Source organism: Xyrauchen texanus, chromosome 5, assembly GCF_025860055.1.
Source record: "Xyrauchen texanus isolate HMW12.3.18 chromosome 5, RBS_HiC_50CHRs, whole genome shotgun sequence".
NCBI classification, from domain to species: domain Eukaryota; kingdom Metazoa; phylum Chordata; class Actinopteri; order Cypriniformes; family Catostomidae; genus Xyrauchen; species Xyrauchen texanus.
Window position 1 is genome coordinate 51787802 of NC_068280.1, and position 16150 is coordinate 51803951.

Consider the following 16150-nt stretch of genomic DNA (forward strand, 5'->3'; position numbering starts at 1 on the left):
GAATTCAGATCAACAGTTGGCTGAAAGCATCAGTGATGTTTCTACACAAGAGGAAGGTGAAAGACTGGAGGAGGTACAACAGGTGGTGGGTGAGAACGGTGGCTCTGATCTGGAGACATATGAGAAGTGTGTGAGAAATGAGGCGGATACACAAACAGCCATTGTCAATGGAGCCAAGGAGACACGAGGAGATGAAGAGGTTGATACAGAGGGCATTAGAAGTATTCAAGATGAGGTTGAGCCAAAAGAAGGGGCGGAGATTACAGAAGAGCCAAAGCAGGTCAAGAAGGTGGAGCTTCCTGCAGAGGAGGGAGGGTGTGAAGAGGTAGAACAGCTACAGGAAATCACAACTGATGCACCTGAGACTATAGAGGAGGGGGCGGGTCAGGAGCAAGAACCGTCTGGCAGGGTCCACAAACAGGAGGTTGCAGAGGGAGGGGATGTTGCAAAAGAACAGCCAAGACCAGTCAGTGAAGAAGTGGCAAAACCCATAGAGGAGGGGGCAGGGAAAGCGTTAGAAGATCCCAAGCTTGTCATTGAAGATCAGCCTAAGATGAAATTCAGAGAGGGGGGGCGTAAAGTGACAATGCCTTCCTGGTTAAAGGCAAGCGACACAGCAGATGCTCATATCCAAGAGCCACCAAATCTCTTTGGCGGTCGTATCATTACTATAAGCACTAGCAGTGAAGGGGAGGTGAATATCAAGGCCAAAGATCAAGAGGTTACAATGGAGAATGGAATTGCGGGGATACCACCCTCAATAGGGCGACAGGACGAGGCAAAGACCCTGATGAAGATGACAAGGATGGGGACTACAGCTCAACAGAAGGGGCAAGATCCTCAAGACTCACAGATCTCGCTCTATGTGAAGGTAATCTCTTATTTTCCTTGCTAGACTATGATAGTCAATATGTCTTTGTGCATTGGACTATTACAGTGCAATGAAAGTTTACTATGGTAACCACATTTTCACCAAAATGCCATAATCACTACAGTTATTGTTACTACTGTAAAACCATAACGGGGTTGTTCCATGTCAAATCAACCAAATTTTAGAAACTTTCCCAGTTGAATTTCATTATACTTCTTTTGTTAATACTTTTTCTGAATATGGATAAACATAAATGATGATGATGATGTCATAGATCAATGTTTACTAAATAATCTCTTATTTTGGAGCCAATGATTTTGGATACCTTACAAAGGTGGCAAGCGTCCTTATTTGACTTTTACACAGAGATTGGTAGGTCTGCTAATACAATGAATTGACTTCAGCACCTCTTGTAATGTTGTGAGTCCAAACATTTGGAAAAAAAACTTTTTGTATTGTTTTTCCAATACTGGCGTGTCTACAACTCAGAAGCATTAAAGATGTCTTAATATCCTTTTATGTGGAGGTTGTGAACACACTTTTTGTATCTTCATTTTTAAGGCCTTATAAATCCTGGATAAATCCCAGAGATATTGTGCTCTCAGTGTGGCTCCATACGAAAATGTGACCCATTCTTAATGGTTGATGTTGAAACTAGAAGTGTACCTTTATTTATTCACATAAAAACAGTAATATCCATCTCGAGTCCAAAAGTAGACTACTATTTCGGATAAGGGACACACGTGGCTCTTAAATTAGCTGCAATAACTACCTTGTATCAGGGACTGATTATGACTTGCAAATGCCCTGGGGCCAATTATCTCCAATGCCCCCCTCCACCCAAAAGTCTCCAATGCCCCCCTCCACCCAAACTAGATTGCACAGCCTTAAAGCCCAGGGCATCACCGGGCAGTCAAGGGCCCCTGTGCACTGGCCCCATTGGCCCGGTCGGTAAATCGATAACATTTAGCTGTCACTGTATTCACAATAAAATATTACAATCAAAGAGGAACCTGCAATTATTCCGTAACTCTTAAGAGGACAGAAAGGCAGATCTTACGATGAACATTTTATCTAATAAAACCTGAGAGGTTTATTATGCGACACCTCTGATTCTCCAGCTGTCTTTTTATGCATATCACGCTCAGTTCTCCCGATGGCCAGTCCGCCTCTGAACATCCCCAAAGAGCGACGGGAAAAAACGGTATGCCAGATTACCAGCCCAGCCCTGCCCTAGTCCATGGAACTTCACTGGGTGCTTCTAGAAGTTTCTCTGTCTTAGATGCTGGTGATATAATGCACTTAACTATTTGAGATTATTCTGGGCTAACAGATTGATTGTTGAGCTAAACGTTAGTTTGTAACAGGTACAACAGACTATTTTCTCGTTGATTCTAATTGGCGGTTCTTGGAGTAATTACGCTCTCAACAAGCATTAGGAAAGAGACATTTACAGTAGTGAGACCAACTGGCTTTAGGTACACATCTCCAAAATGCATTTGGACTCTAAAGTCAAACTTTAAAATGTGTAAATGTCAGAATGTCTGAAAATATCAAAGCAGATGGCATTTATTTGAAATAAAGATAGCACAAGCACACTGCACTATGGGATGAAATTATCGTTATGTTTTCATAGTTAATGTGCAGAACTCCATCTGTGGCGTCTCTGCTAGGAAACTCGTGTAAACTGACTTTATAGTTCAACACTAATAGTTTTTAGACTTGTGGAGTTTCATTAAATTGTCTGAAATATTCTGAGCACACACAGAGCCACATTCTTTTGATATGAAGGAGTCTGTGAGCAGCAGGACATTAAGCCGGCTAAAAATGCCCTTAAATCCACCCTTATGTTTCTGTAGAGCGATTCCTGTAACAAAGACGTCCATTGTGTACACAGCAGTTGAACTCTGGATATGGGCATTGTGAAAAGAGCCACTTCTACAAACTTTCTGTATGTTTCAGCTCACAAACAAATCACGAATTACAGCCAGGGTTCATTTTTGCCTCATTATAGGTTGATTTATTCATTGTAGTCATTGTGATTGGTGGGCAGCACGTAACCATGGCATTAAAGATGCACCCCTGCCTATTATTTAGTGATAAACTGTTTTTTCCCTTAACTTAGTGTGCTGTCTATTTATAGGTATGTGCATTTGATGCATGTAAATACTTGTATCCCAGGTGTTTTTTTTTACATGTTGAAAAATAGGCCACCATTAACGGCACACTTGCCTTTCTCTCTATGTAGAGTACTAGAGGTGTAGTGGGTTAATCTCTCAGCATTCCTGTAAACTCTAATCTGATTAAGATTGTTCTGGGTGGGTTGAGAGGGATCTGAGATTTGCAATGTACTAAGCATTGGGGGTGAATGGGCTCTAATCAATAATAATATGGTATTTGCCCGTGCTAAGTTGTGTAAGTGCTTTTAGTGCTTTTTAGCACATTGCTATGTGGTTGTTAAAATGCTATAAGCAGTTTTTTGCAAATTGCTATGCAGATGCTAATGCCCATTTTTAGCACGTTGCTATGCAGCTGGTGTTCTAAGCTGTTTTTAGTGCATTGCTATGCGGTTACTAAGGTGTTCTTAGTGGTTTTATCTCATTCCTATGTGGCTGCTTATAAGTTCTAAGTGTCTAAGTAGCACATTGCAGGTTTGCTAAGGTGTGTATGTGGTTTTAGCGCTTTGCTACGTGATTGCTAAGTGCTTTTCGCACATTGCTATGCAGCTGCTAAATGTTCTAAGAATTGTTTTAATCACACCCTGTAGCAATTCATTATGCAACAATAAAGCATTGTGTAATAACTGCACATAGTGTAATAAGTATTGCATTATTGATATAATAAAATGTTCATAATGTAGGCTATACATTTTCCCAAAATCTTGAGCTCTTAAGGTAATAATGTTTTTGGTATAACGTAACAGGTTATTGCAAGAGAAATGTATTACATTATGAACGCAATGTAGCAACGTATAATGCAGTCACAGATCACAATGTAATAGCAGCACATAATGTAGCTATAATTGAAACCATGTTTAAAATGAAATTATTTTATCTCAACATAATGAAGTTAGGAGCACAAAACGTAATAATATATCGTTTTTAAATGGGTTATTACAGCAAAAGAAATGTAGGAGTATTAGGATACAATGTGCACTCAAACATGTCCATAAAAATGTTACTAATTTTGTGATTATGACGCATCATTTTGAGTCGCTTTGACCCAGAAACACATTTTAAGTTTTATGCACTAAATAAAAATTATTATGTTTCTAATAATGAGATATAATAATTTAAATGACTGTCATAAACACTTGTTTATACTCTGCAAAAAATGTACAATGCATTTATAATTTTAGCGATATACTTCTGTATATAAGGACATTATTGGCTGGTTATGGTTGTAGCCTGTAGGGTGCGTACTTGTACCGTAGATGCATCCTAAATGTGTGGATTTATTTGTTTTTGATTGGTGGCTGGTTGAACTGTCCCGGTCTAATTGTTTTTGATGTATTTTACTACTATTACGTTTTAAAGTTAATGGTTTTAAAAAGGGATTTTTTTCTTTTGCTATAAGAAGTTGTGCTACTCTCTAACAACTATTAAAAATTTGTGTTGAAAAAACCCCCAATATAAATAAAAATAAATACAGTAATAATGTACATTAATAATAATAATAACATCAACAACAACAACAACAATAATAATAATAATAAATGCATGAATATTTAAATCTGGTGCATATTGTGGGTAGTTTAAGACTATATTTAGATTTAAAAATGTACTGTAAAAGGAATACCAATGTTTTTTTTTATACCTTTTAAAACTATTGTTTTGTTTTGGAAATTATGACAACATGACAAAAATATTACATTTGAATTTAAATATTTTTGGTGAGCTCATAATGTAATACTTTCTGCATAATGTAAAAAAACATTATTACATTATGAGGTCAAGATTTTATTTGGAGAAAATGTATATACATTATGAACATTTGATTACATTAATAATGTAATACTTATTTTATTATGTGCAGTCATTACATTTGTTTGCCAGAAGTTTATGTAGTTGTGAAAGTGTTCTTAGAGGTTTTTGCCGCATTGCATGGTTGCTAAGGTGTGTAAGTGGCTTTTAGTGCTTTGCTGTTCGGTTGCTAAGGTAAGTGGTTTTAGCACATTGCTATGCTGTGCTAACATGATCTAAGCATTTATTATTATTTTTATGCCGCATTCCTGTGCGGTTGCTAATGTGTTCTAAGCAGCTTTTTACAACATTTCTATGTAGTTGCGTTTAAGTGGTTTTTAGTGCATTGCTATGCAGTTGCTAAGGTGTTCACAGCCATGTGTTTGCATTCCGACTAAACATCTAAATCCAGTCAGATTATAGAACTGGAACTCTCTGTTTCATTCATTATAAAATGTGCATATTACACAGTCTGAACAGAAAGCATTATATGGGTGCCCTCCACTGACTGTATGGCACTCTGATTTACCCTCATTGCCCCCTTTGCACCCCAGCATATAACACACACAAGCAACTTAACTTCAGCTGACCAGACATCACATAATCATTCCCATATCCTCCATAAAAACACATAAAGTTTAAGATAAGAGCCCCACAGACATTAGCATTTTATGCCCACTAATATTTGATATTTAAACATCTACACCTTTATATTGTGCTTGTTTTTTTAATATTGTGAAATTGTGCTTATATTAGGAATTGGCATCATCGTTTTAAAGGCCATCCTTATAGATCATCACCAACTCTTTCATAACACGCGTCTCATAAACGGCTTCTCTGTTGATTATTGTGTGAGTATAACAAAGAACAAACGTCTCAATGTCTCGTCCTGCATATCTCAGACTGCGTTCTCCACCCAGACACCCACAGAACATGAAGACATTCGAACAAAATCAGCCATTCAATTTGGATGTTAAAAGTAAAGCTTTTTTGCATTTAAACTTGAACTTGAATGCAAGACATGTTTAAAACAGTAAATATTTCATGATGGCTTGGTTTGATGTAGCAGCTAAAAAATTGGGATTTCCTTGCATTGAACTGTTTGTGAAGGTAAGAGATTATTTCCCTTTTAACCTGCGGAGAAACAGGACAACAGTTACACAATTATAACAATTGTGGCGTTTGAGTGCAATGGACAATTTGAGCACTAAACAAATGGATTAAATTACATTTATTTACATATTCGTACATTTTCTAAATATAAAATTAGTTCAATTAATGCAAAAGCAAATGTAGAGGCTATTTCCCAAACGGTGTTGTTTAAAACTTAAAACTGGCTATTATAGTCTACACTATTACTGTAGACCAGTGTTTCCCAAACTGGGGTACATGAGGTGACAATGGGGGTACACAAATAACATTCTGAGATTTACCGTTCTTTAAATTTCATAACAGTCTAAAATAACATTCAAACTCAGGTCATGTATTTCTGCCACGATTCACTGTTGTCACCTGTGTTTCTCCCATGTCATCTGTTCCCGGACTACACTTCCCATAATTCCCTGCTCTCATCTCTGCCAGCTGTCCTTCATTGTCCTCACCTGTGTTTCATTTAGTCATTATCCTTTATGTATTTAAGCCCTGTTGTTTGATCATTCGTGGTCAGTTGTTGCATGTGTTTGACCTGTCGTGGTTTCCTGTATTTTCCCCTCTGTGGATGTTTTCTTTGTTCCTGCATTTGCCTGTTATTTTTATTTAGTTTATCTTTCCATTAAAATCTATAGCCGCACCTAGAACCAGCTCTCTTGACTTTTTTCCTAGCGTTACAATTTCTCACTGGCAAAAATTGTTTTGTGTGCACTCTAGTGTAGAAACACCAAAATAGTTGTGTCATAAAGTTCAGAAAAATATGCAATGAAATAACCCTATCTTTTGCGGTAAAAAATAAAAAATGCATCTACACGTGCATCACACAAGTATCTTTTTTTCGCCAGCCCAGCCCAGTGCTAAGTGATGGCAGATCAAATACTTCACTGTTTTACCAGACTCGCACATGTCAGTCGTCCACGATTTTAGTTTAGTTTTTTAAAGTCTACAATATTACAATAGTAAAACCACGATTTCTGTCAAAAAACTATGGCTACTACAGTCTAGAGTATTTTGGTGGAAATCGTGGTTTTACTCTAGTGATATTGCAGCAGTCTGGACTCGAGTAGCCATAGTTTATCGTGGTTTTACTCTAGTGATATTGCAGCAGTCTGGACTCGAGTAGCCATAGTTTATCGTGGTTTTACTCTAGTGATATTGCAGCAGTCTGGACTCGAGTAGCCATAGTTTATCGTGGTTTTACTCTAGTGATATTGCAGCAGTCTGGACTCGAGTAGCCATAGTTTATCGTGGTTTTACTCTAGTGATATTGCAGCAGTCTGGACTCGAGTAGCCATAGTTTATCGTGGTTTTACTCTAGTGATATTGCAGTAGTCTGGACTCGAGTAGCCATAGTTTATCGTGGTTTTACTCTAGTGATATTGCAGTAGTCTGGACTCGAGTAGCCATAGTTTATCGTGGTTTTACTCTAGTGATATTGCAGCAGTCTGGACTCGAGTAGCCATAGTTTATCGTGGTTTTACTCTAGTGATATTGCAGCAGTCTGGACTCGAGTAACCATAGTTTATCGTGGTTTTACACTAGTGATATTGCAGCAGTCTGGACTCGAGTAACCATAGTTTATCGTGGTTTTACTCTAGTGATATTGCAGCAGTCTGGACTCGAGTAACCAGTAAAGCTTGTAAATTTGTACTTTAAATTGCTGTAAACAGCCTTTGAAGATTTATAGCGTATAATCACAAGAATGGTGTGCTAATATTTGTGTCTCGTAGGCTGGCAGTGATGGAGAGAGTATCGGAAACTGTCCCTTTTCTCAAAGGCTCTTCATGATTCTATGGCTGAAGGGCGTTATCTTCAACGTCACAACTGTGGACCTCAAAAGGTGAAGCTCACTATTCACAAAAACATATCGTGTAGTTTCACTGGCCCTTTAAGATACCTGATTGTTAATAGGAATGTTGACGCAGGAACATGTCCTTACCAGGCAAAGTCACAATTACTTATGACTAGATGACTAGACATGAAGCTTTTGTAAAAAGGTATCGATGAAGGGATGATTTGATCGGTTTTGTCTCACAGGAAACCAGCAGATTTGCAGAATCTCGCTCCAGGTACAAACCCTCCATTCATGACCTTCAATGGAGAAGTTCTGGTGGACGTCAACAAGATTGAGGAGTTCCTTGAGGAGAGACTTGTCCCCCCACAGTACGTCCTATATAAATGCGTACACAGATACGTGTACATCTTTAAAAACCTTCTTTATTTGTATTTGTATTTTCAAACCAACATCAACCCCTGTGCGATGTTTTAAGATACCCAAAGTTGGCAGCAAAGCACCCAGAATCCAACACGGCAGGAATAGACATATTTGCCAAATTTTCGGCCTACATCAAGAACCCTCGCAAAGAGGCAAATGAGGGTGAGTTCAGTTCGTTTGGGCTCATTAGATGAATGATTTAAACAGTATTTTGTTTATACGGGGTCTGTATGATTCTTATGATATTAAGGTCTGGAGAAAGCTCTTATGAAGTCCCTGAAGAGATTGGATGAGTATCTGCAGACGCCGCTCCTGGAGGAAATAGATGGCAACAGCACGGATGATCCTGATCCATCTACACGCGGTTTTCTGGATGGACCGGATCTCACACTGGCCGACTGTAACCTGCTTCCCAAACTACACATCATGAAGGTGCATCCTGCGTTTCATTTGCCTTTCAGCCTCTTATTTTCGCTTTTCCTCCCTCCCTTGTTCCTATAAAATATCTCGAAACCCGAAGATCTCCCTGATGTAATGTTTAGCGTTAGGGCTAGGCTAACAGTGTAACTACAGATGTAATTAAATGCATGTACTTTAAATGTAAGTATAATGCAACAGCACATATGTACATATTAAGTACAGTGTAAAATGCTTAAGTACACAGTAGTTAAAGACACCTCATATAAAGTGGGTCCATATATAAAGTAGGACTATAATGCAAAACTATTTCGGTATTGTATTATAATTAATATACATTTGTATTCATATGTATGTTTAATATAAAGTATTCATTGCAAATTATAATAGTGAGTGAAACCTCACTTTATGAATTTTTTAATAACTTTCTGCAGTATTTAATCACATTTAAATAAATGATATATACCTGTATGTAATGTATATAAATAATTAATATAATTATACATAATAATAATATTTTTTTTTTTACAATTAAATTGAATAATGTAAATGTAAATTAATTTACATGAAAATAAAATAATAGTAAATGATAATAATTGCAGAATTGACACAAATGTTAGAATGCCACGTCAGATATTATATTCCAGTTTTACATGATCCATGTTTTATTTTTTTAGGTTGTTGCCCGGAAATACAGAGGTTTTGAAATTCCTGCTGGAATGACCGGAGTTTGGCGATATTTGAATAGTGCTTACCGGAGAGAAGAGTTCATGAACACGTGCCCTGCTGACCGCGAGATCGAGTTTGCTTACCTGGATGTCGCCAAAAAGATCAAATAGATCCAGATACAGAGACCAATAGTGGTAGTTTTGTGTGTGTTCGTGTGTGTGCGCGTGCGAGTGTGTACGAGTGCGTGTGTGCGCGCGTGCGTGTGCGCGAGTGTGTCTGCGTGTGAGTGCGTGCGTGCGTGTGTGTGAGTGTGCGTGCATGCGTGTGAGTGCGTGTACGTGTGAGTGTGTGCGTGTGTGCGTGCGCGTGTGTGTGTGTGTGTGTGTATGTGCGTGTGCACTCACTGGTGGAGCGGCACAAATATTGATTGTAAATCGGTAGATTGGCTACTGTTTCCTTTAACCAATGGCAGGACCAGGAAATTATCCCTTGTTACCTCTTAACATCTTAATATGTATCGACTCTTGTTTTATTGGATGACAAACTACTGTAGTTTTGGTAAATTTACATTCCCGAAATGAACATAATGTTCACCATGGCCTTGACCATTTTGCAGTTTAACTTAATAAAAAATGTAATAATACAAAAATTAAGCTATATATGCTTGTCTGTAATCTATGTTTTATTCTCCTTTTGAGTTCAGGCTAGTAGATCTACACACATTTTCCATTGACATTTTCTATTAAAAAAATATATAAATAAAGTTCACATATATACTTAATAAAGCTCTCCTTTAATACTCTTTTATATCAATAAGGAAAATCTATTTTTACAGATTGCCGTATTGTTTGAAAACTGATTCAATTTACCATTTAACTGTTTTAATGTTTCAAGCGTTGGATGAAAACTGCTTTCATGTTTCGATTGTTTTATATCTATGCACAAATCATGCAACTTATGCAACTATGTAACCGTGCATAAACAGCTTGTGAAGCTCTGATGACGAGACTTTAATTAAACTAATCATAAATCATCATTATGTCTTCATGGTTTTTATTATCTATTTCTGCGGACTGTGTGAAGAATTTGATCTTGATACTGCCAGTCGCATTGTTTATCGCAAACAAAATGGAAACAAGCATAAGGGGAATGATGTGAAAAAGATTCAACAGAGAAAGCCATTGGTGAAAAAAAGCTCTTCTGACTAGCAGGACCCAAATTGGTTCCTCCAAGTTTCATCCTGAACTCCATTCATCTGTGTTTTGGATGGCCTCATTAAGCGGTCGCTGTAGCAACAGCGTTAGCACCCAAATCAATCGAGAAGGCGTAATATCAACAGCTTGACCTTCTTGTCAACTCCCTTTACCTCATCGCCATAGTGACCCCTCAACTAGAGCTTCAAGAACTTATACAAACGTAGAAAATCCCAAAGTGTAAGTACAGTGAGACCAAGAGACATGCTCAGTAATCCAATGCACAGCTTCTCTTTCCACATTTGCCGTCTTCTCAATCATTTGCAATGATCACCGAGAGAAATAGCTGTACAAAAATAAAGTTCTCTTTATTATCAGGGTATTTTTGCATGCTATATCAATTTTATTGGAGCTTGCAACAACGAAGACGTTGATAGGAGGTTAAAAGGATTTCGTGCACAAGTCAAGGGTACACACGTCAAAGAGCTCAGAGGTGTCAGTCATGTTATCGATGGGAGGATTTTAAGCATCTATATTTGAGAACAAGCCTTGTTGCTTGGCATCTGAGTGTCAGAGGTTTTGCAAGAGAGGTGGATTTGTTGCTCATCTAAGCGAAGCCCAAGTAGAGGTTGCACAGAAGCTGCGGACATCAGGTCAGTTTTGAGAGCAGTATTTCCAGAAGCACACTGTTTTTGGAGAGAGAATAACAGTTGTTAATGCATAGGTGTAGGGTGCATGGTTTTATTAAGAGGGCCATCCAGTCTACAAAGGTTTGCTAGTCTTAGCTGGTCCATTTTGGGTATTTTTTAGCTAGCCAGGCTGGGATACCATCTTAAACCTGCTTAGACCAGCAAACCAACTTTTACAGTACGTTTTATCTATCGCAACTGGTTGCATCATACCTCTCTTGTTGGGTTTCTTAGGAGTCGATGGATGGGACTTTTTTAAAACTTTTCCATTGAGTTTGGGATCAATTTGGTCAGTGCTAGTCTTTGGGGAAGTCCCACCGCCATCTACAATGGTCGCTGTGGTAGATTTCGGGTTTCCATCTGTCGCTACCTGTGGATTACAGTAGTTATAAAGCATGTTTTCTAGCATATAGCGCATCTACAGTACATATTTCATGACATCAAATTGTAGGCCAATCTAGAAGACCGACTCGTCATGGGTTCCCTCAGAATTTCCAATGGGTTTTTAGAATAACTGTTTTATATTGAAAGTAAGTTATACTCTTGAAGTTGCTAAATAGGGACTACAACGGTTGTACAATTAGCCAAGCACATACCATTGCATCCTTGGGGTAGGAGTAGGCCTATTTGGCAACATGTAGCAATGTACCTTGTAGCAGCTTAACAACAGACCTTGTTTTACACAGAAATCAAAAAACGGTTGTGGAGCGGAGGGGGGCGGGGCCGGGTCGGAATATCGCGTGCCCAGTCCCCAATCGGCCTGATGGGGCGTGCAATATTCCGACCCGGCCCCGCCCCCCTCCGCTCCTCAACGGTATTCTAAAAACCCATTCTTGAGAGAATCCATTGGTCGAAAATGCTGATTGTTCTCCAGGTTCTAGGTCTTCAAGTGAAAAGGCTTAATGGTTTCAGGATTGGAACGTACCATTTTGTTCTTCTTCCCAGGACTTCGCCCATTGCCATTTCCTTCGATGAAACCAGACAATAAGAGGTGAGAAACATTGAGAGGTTGTTTTCCCAATAGCAAAATTACAATGGGATTTATATATAAAAAAAACAATCGGACCAATTCAAGTCATTTATTAAGGCATTGCCATGATTAACACACCTCTGGGTATAATGGTGATCCGATTTCTCAGTGTGCTGTTCATTAACTTGTGAAGCTCTTCAAGTGCACTCAACATCTTCACAAGCTCCTCTCGAGAGGCGGCACCACCTGTGATGGCATCCAACTTGGATTGTTTGGCTGCCGTTGAAGCGTCATGCTCGTCTGAATCAATCCCCTTTGATAGCCTAAACATTTTGCTACTCTCTGTCAGAGTTTGCTGCTTGGAATCAGGAGAACTAGGCGTGAGGTCTATCCGCAAAGATCCATCAAGAACATTGGCTGCTGGCTGAATCTCCTCTTGTCCATCAGAATGGATTGCCACCGTCTTTAATCGGTTATTGATACCTGTGCTCAAGGGTTTGTCTCTGACATCTGGGCTGCTAGTAGCTCTAATTATTTCATCTAAAGTCTTTTCATCTCCATCAGGAAATGTCGTCTTCGGTCGGGTACTCAGTAGCTTCACAAGAATCCTTGTCGCTAGTGCTGTAATCTCCTCCATATCTGCTCTAGTTTTCCATGGATCAGGAGGTTCTACATTGTCTTTGGAGGGAAGTAAACACATATGAATGGACATTTGAATATGAATGAGGCACAGTAACATCATTGTTTATATATATATATATTTATATACATTTACATTACATTTACATTTACGCATTTGGCAGATGCTTTTATCCATAGCGACTTATAGAGCCCTTATTACAGGAACAATCCCCCCGGAGCAACCTGGAGTTAAGTGCCTTACTCAAGGACACAATGGTGATGGCTGTGGGGCTCGAACCAGCAACCTTCTGATTACCAGATTACCAGTTATATATGTTATATATAATATATGCTTATATATTACTATATGCTTATTTATATGTATATTACTGCACTACATATATATTATCTGCACTATTCTACATATCTACGTCATTAGCAAATGCACTTTACCTGCATTTTATATATATATATATATATATATATATATATATATATATATATATATATATATATATATATGTATGTATTACTATTTGCACATCTGGTTGGATGGTAACTGCATTCCATTGGCTCTGTATTTGTACCATGCACAATGACAATAAAGCTGAATCTAATCTTATCTAAAGAGATGATTTCAGGAAGATATAGTCCTCCATTATGTAGTAAAGACAACGTTTTTAACATCCAACGGAATGCAATTTATGTTGTTTCCCCTTATCCCAAAAGAGAGGTGTTTGCATGTCTCTAAAATGGTGCATCTGCTCTGGTCCTTAAAAGGGTTGGGTTTGCCTCAATTAGGCGTGTACAGAATCTAAGCCTAAGGTTGTGTTGACGCTTGAATTGTTCCCCATACCCATAGAAACACCTCAAGTGGAATACCAATGCACTGAAACACCCTGAGAACCTTGAAAAGAGAGGCATTTCTGATCTTCAAATATCCCTTTTAAGGGCTTTTCTTGGCTTGGACAAACAGAGATGACATAACAGATGACAAATGCTTTTTTTGTCCAGGGATCTTTCTAACGCTTTCTTAATCATCATTGTAATCTTTGAAGCGGACACTGACAAATCACTTGTTCACACTCATGTACAAACACATGTGTATCCACTCACTGCCTGCACCCTTGTTGACACAAGTTTTGGAGATGTTAAGGAGTTACTAGGACTACCATGGTACGTATTGGTGACGTCACAGGTGGGTGACATTGAGGGGCTTTTTGGACTCCAAATAGACAACAAGTCATCATTTACAAAAAGTTCTTGGAGAACCCCTTGTTTAAAATAAAGTGGTATAATAAGCCTAATTCTAGGCAAAATGGAGCATTGTTGAAATGGAAAGGCACTACAACACAAGCTGTGCTAAATGATGATACGTTTGCAGCAGCAGATGGTGCATTTAATACTTTGCCAGTCATTTTTGTTGCATATCATTCTTTGATTCTCAGTGTTGCAAGGTCAAGAAATTCTTCAACCTCTAATAGCGTCAGAATTAACCTGGATGTGAGCCGCTGAGACTTAATGCCCTAATTCAAGCCATTATGTAACGCTACTCTACACCAATGAGCCAGTTTTAGCAGGAGAAAGAGTCCAGAGCCCGAATGTGGAACGACAGATTTAAGGTTTGCACATAGTGGAAGTGCGAACAGCACAAGGCCAACAGAACATCACAAGAAACTGGCGCCACTGGTCTGATTATCTTGGTCCTGAGCCATCTTTGAGTCTGTTGGCTTGACAACAGCGAAACGAACTACCCAATAGCAAAGACAAATCACCCTTTAATATCTCAGTTGTTTCTCCTAGACAGCCATGAAGTTAAACAGAGAGAACAAGGATACTTTTTTTCTCCTTCTCCAAAGAAAAAGACCCCAAGGACATTTGGGAACTGTCCTGAGCTCTGACCGAGCGATGCTTGATCAATACAATCTAGGTAAACCTTGAATTCCATCAGTGTATTCTCAAAGAAATAGAAGAAAGCATACTTTAAAAAAAGGAAAGGTAGGCTAATTGGAAATGAGACGAGCCAAGTCTGAACTTAAGGTCGAGGGATTATTGGGAACACTTTGCATTGTCAATTAAAGCTCAGCTAAAGCGAATTGTTTAAAGCTGGTATTTAAATGTCTCAGGTCACGTCTAGAGTGTCAAGTCATTTTTATTTGTATAGCGCTTTTCACAACACACATAGTTTCAATGCAGCTTTATAGAAAATTATGCATTAACAGAAATGAAACTGTAATACCTATAAAGTCTTAGAGTCATCATTGTGTAGATAATAACTGTAAAACTCTCACGAGATTTACCCTGACCTACCCGTAGCCCTTAACCCTACTCTTCGCCAGCAGCAAAAGCACACTCGTAAGAGTTTCTGCCCAACGAGGGTTGCCATCTAGACGTTACCATTGTCTTACCTCCATCAGTGGGTTCCTCAAAAACATCTGGTTCTCCAGGCATCAACGGGGCAGCATCCAAGACAGACGTGAGAGTCAACAGAGCAACTGTGGTTAACACTTTCAACATGTCTCCCTTATGCATCTCTAAGGTGACGGTCTGGTTATATGTTATGGCAAAATGAATGCAAATGATTCGTCTAGCCGCGTTTAAAACAAGCTTCTTAATCTAAGTAACTGTCACTTTCTTTGTCTCTGACCAAATTCGTACACTTGCCACGGTTTTTACACAGATGCGCCTCTGGGATGAGAGGGCTTGTCAAGTGTTACCTAATTTATGCCGAGGTTGCTCTACCATCACACCAGATCTACCGCGCCTTTTAAACCTGGTTCGACTCGCACGTAAAACGGACACCCATATTAGCCTCGTCCAATCAGGCTGCAAACCCCTCCCGAAGTTGTGTGACATTTGGGGCTATGTTTGGTGTCGGGGTCCTCCATTGTGAAGGCGGCAGCAGTCACTGGACCCTTCTGCGTCAGAGGCCCTTTCTACTCGGGCCTCTGTGCAAACACATTAAGAAGTGCCTTATCACTGCTTACACAGCAGCGCACCCAATGACTTTGTCCGCTCCTCAACGAGGTCAAAAGGGCCATGCCGAATCTGGACGACGTTTGATGTGTGCACCAATGCAAATAGCCTTCATGCATATGAGAATAAATTAGCATGACGTGAAGCACTGCTTGCGTCCGATGACAAAAATGCATCAAATATTAGTCAAAATATAAAACAAAGATAAATACGTTGGTGCAATCTCTTACGTAGGTGCTTTACAATTTCATGGATATGCTTTTATCTGCAACTTTAAACATGCTACATGTACAAGCAACACATGGCAAGAGTTTTTGATATTTGAAGTTGGAGGGATCATTGATATGTACCAGTGACTATCAATTCCTGTCTTCTATTATGTAAAGAACATGTAGAAACTGTATTTTTATATATTTCG

The 16150-nt window shown here is 38.9% G+C and overlaps 2 protein-coding genes across 3 annotated transcripts; one reads left to right on the top strand and one right to left on the bottom strand.

Moving 5' to 3' along the window:
• The first annotated feature begins 581 nt into the window (after nucleotides 1-581).
• LOC127644110 (chloride intracellular channel protein 4-like) lies at nucleotides 582-10311 on the top strand. Of its 2 annotated transcripts, none has more exons than XM_052127131.1 (6): nucleotides 582-871; nucleotides 7713-7822; nucleotides 8020-8145; nucleotides 8253-8359; nucleotides 8448-8629; nucleotides 9292-10311. In XM_052127131.1, exons 1-6 carry the CDS (start codon nucleotides 587-589, stop codon nucleotides 9451-9453), a joined length of 972 nt encoding a protein of 323 aa, XP_051983091.1. In that variant the 5' UTR covers nucleotides 582-586; the 3' UTR covers nucleotides 9454-10311. The 2 variants fall into 2 exon arrangements, with proteins under 2 accessions (XP_051983091.1, XP_051983092.1); XM_052127132.1 differs by lacking the exon at nucleotides 582-871 and adding an exon at nucleotides 5757-5943.
• A 737-nt stretch (nucleotides 10312-11048) lies between these two features.
• On the bottom strand, nucleotides 11049-15406 carry LOC127643572 (uncharacterized). The gene is made up of 5 exons (XM_052126355.1): nucleotides 15165-15406; nucleotides 12274-12804; nucleotides 12091-12131; nucleotides 11379-11535; nucleotides 11049-11162 (listed from the first exon to the last, which is right to left on the bottom strand). Exons 1-5 carry the CDS (start codon nucleotides 15286-15288, stop codon nucleotides 11131-11133), a joined length of 885 nt encoding a protein of 294 aa, XP_051982315.1. The 5' UTR covers nucleotides 15289-15406; the 3' UTR covers nucleotides 11049-11130.
• Nucleotides 15407-16150: the final 744 nt, after the last annotated feature.

Bases quoted from the DNA above. Each gene is read 5' to 3' on its own strand.
- LOC127644110 (XM_052127131.1), top strand. From the start codon at position 587: ATGCCTTCCTGGTTAAAGGCAAGCGACACAGCAGATGCTCATATCCAA. The intron at 7,823-8,019 runs GTGAAGCTCACT...TTTGTCTCACAG, and splicing joins ACAACTGTGGACCTCAAAAG to GAAACCAGCAGATTTGCAGA. The intron at 8,360-8,447 runs GTGAGTTCAGTT...TATGATATTAAG, and splicing joins TCGCAAAGAGGCAAATGAGG to GTCTGGAGAAAGCTCTTATG.
- LOC127643572 (XM_052126355.1), bottom strand. From the start codon at position 15,288: ATGCATAAGGGAGACATGTTGAAAGTGTTAACCACAGTTGCTCTGTTG. The intron at 12,805-15,164 runs GTAAGACAATGG...AAGACAATGTAG, and splicing joins TGAGGAACCCACTGATGGAG to AACCTCCTGATCCATGGAAA. The intron at 11,163-11,378 runs GTATGATGCAAC...CTCCAAAAACAG, and splicing joins TAAGAAACCCAACAAGAGAG to TGTGCTTCTGGAAATACTGC.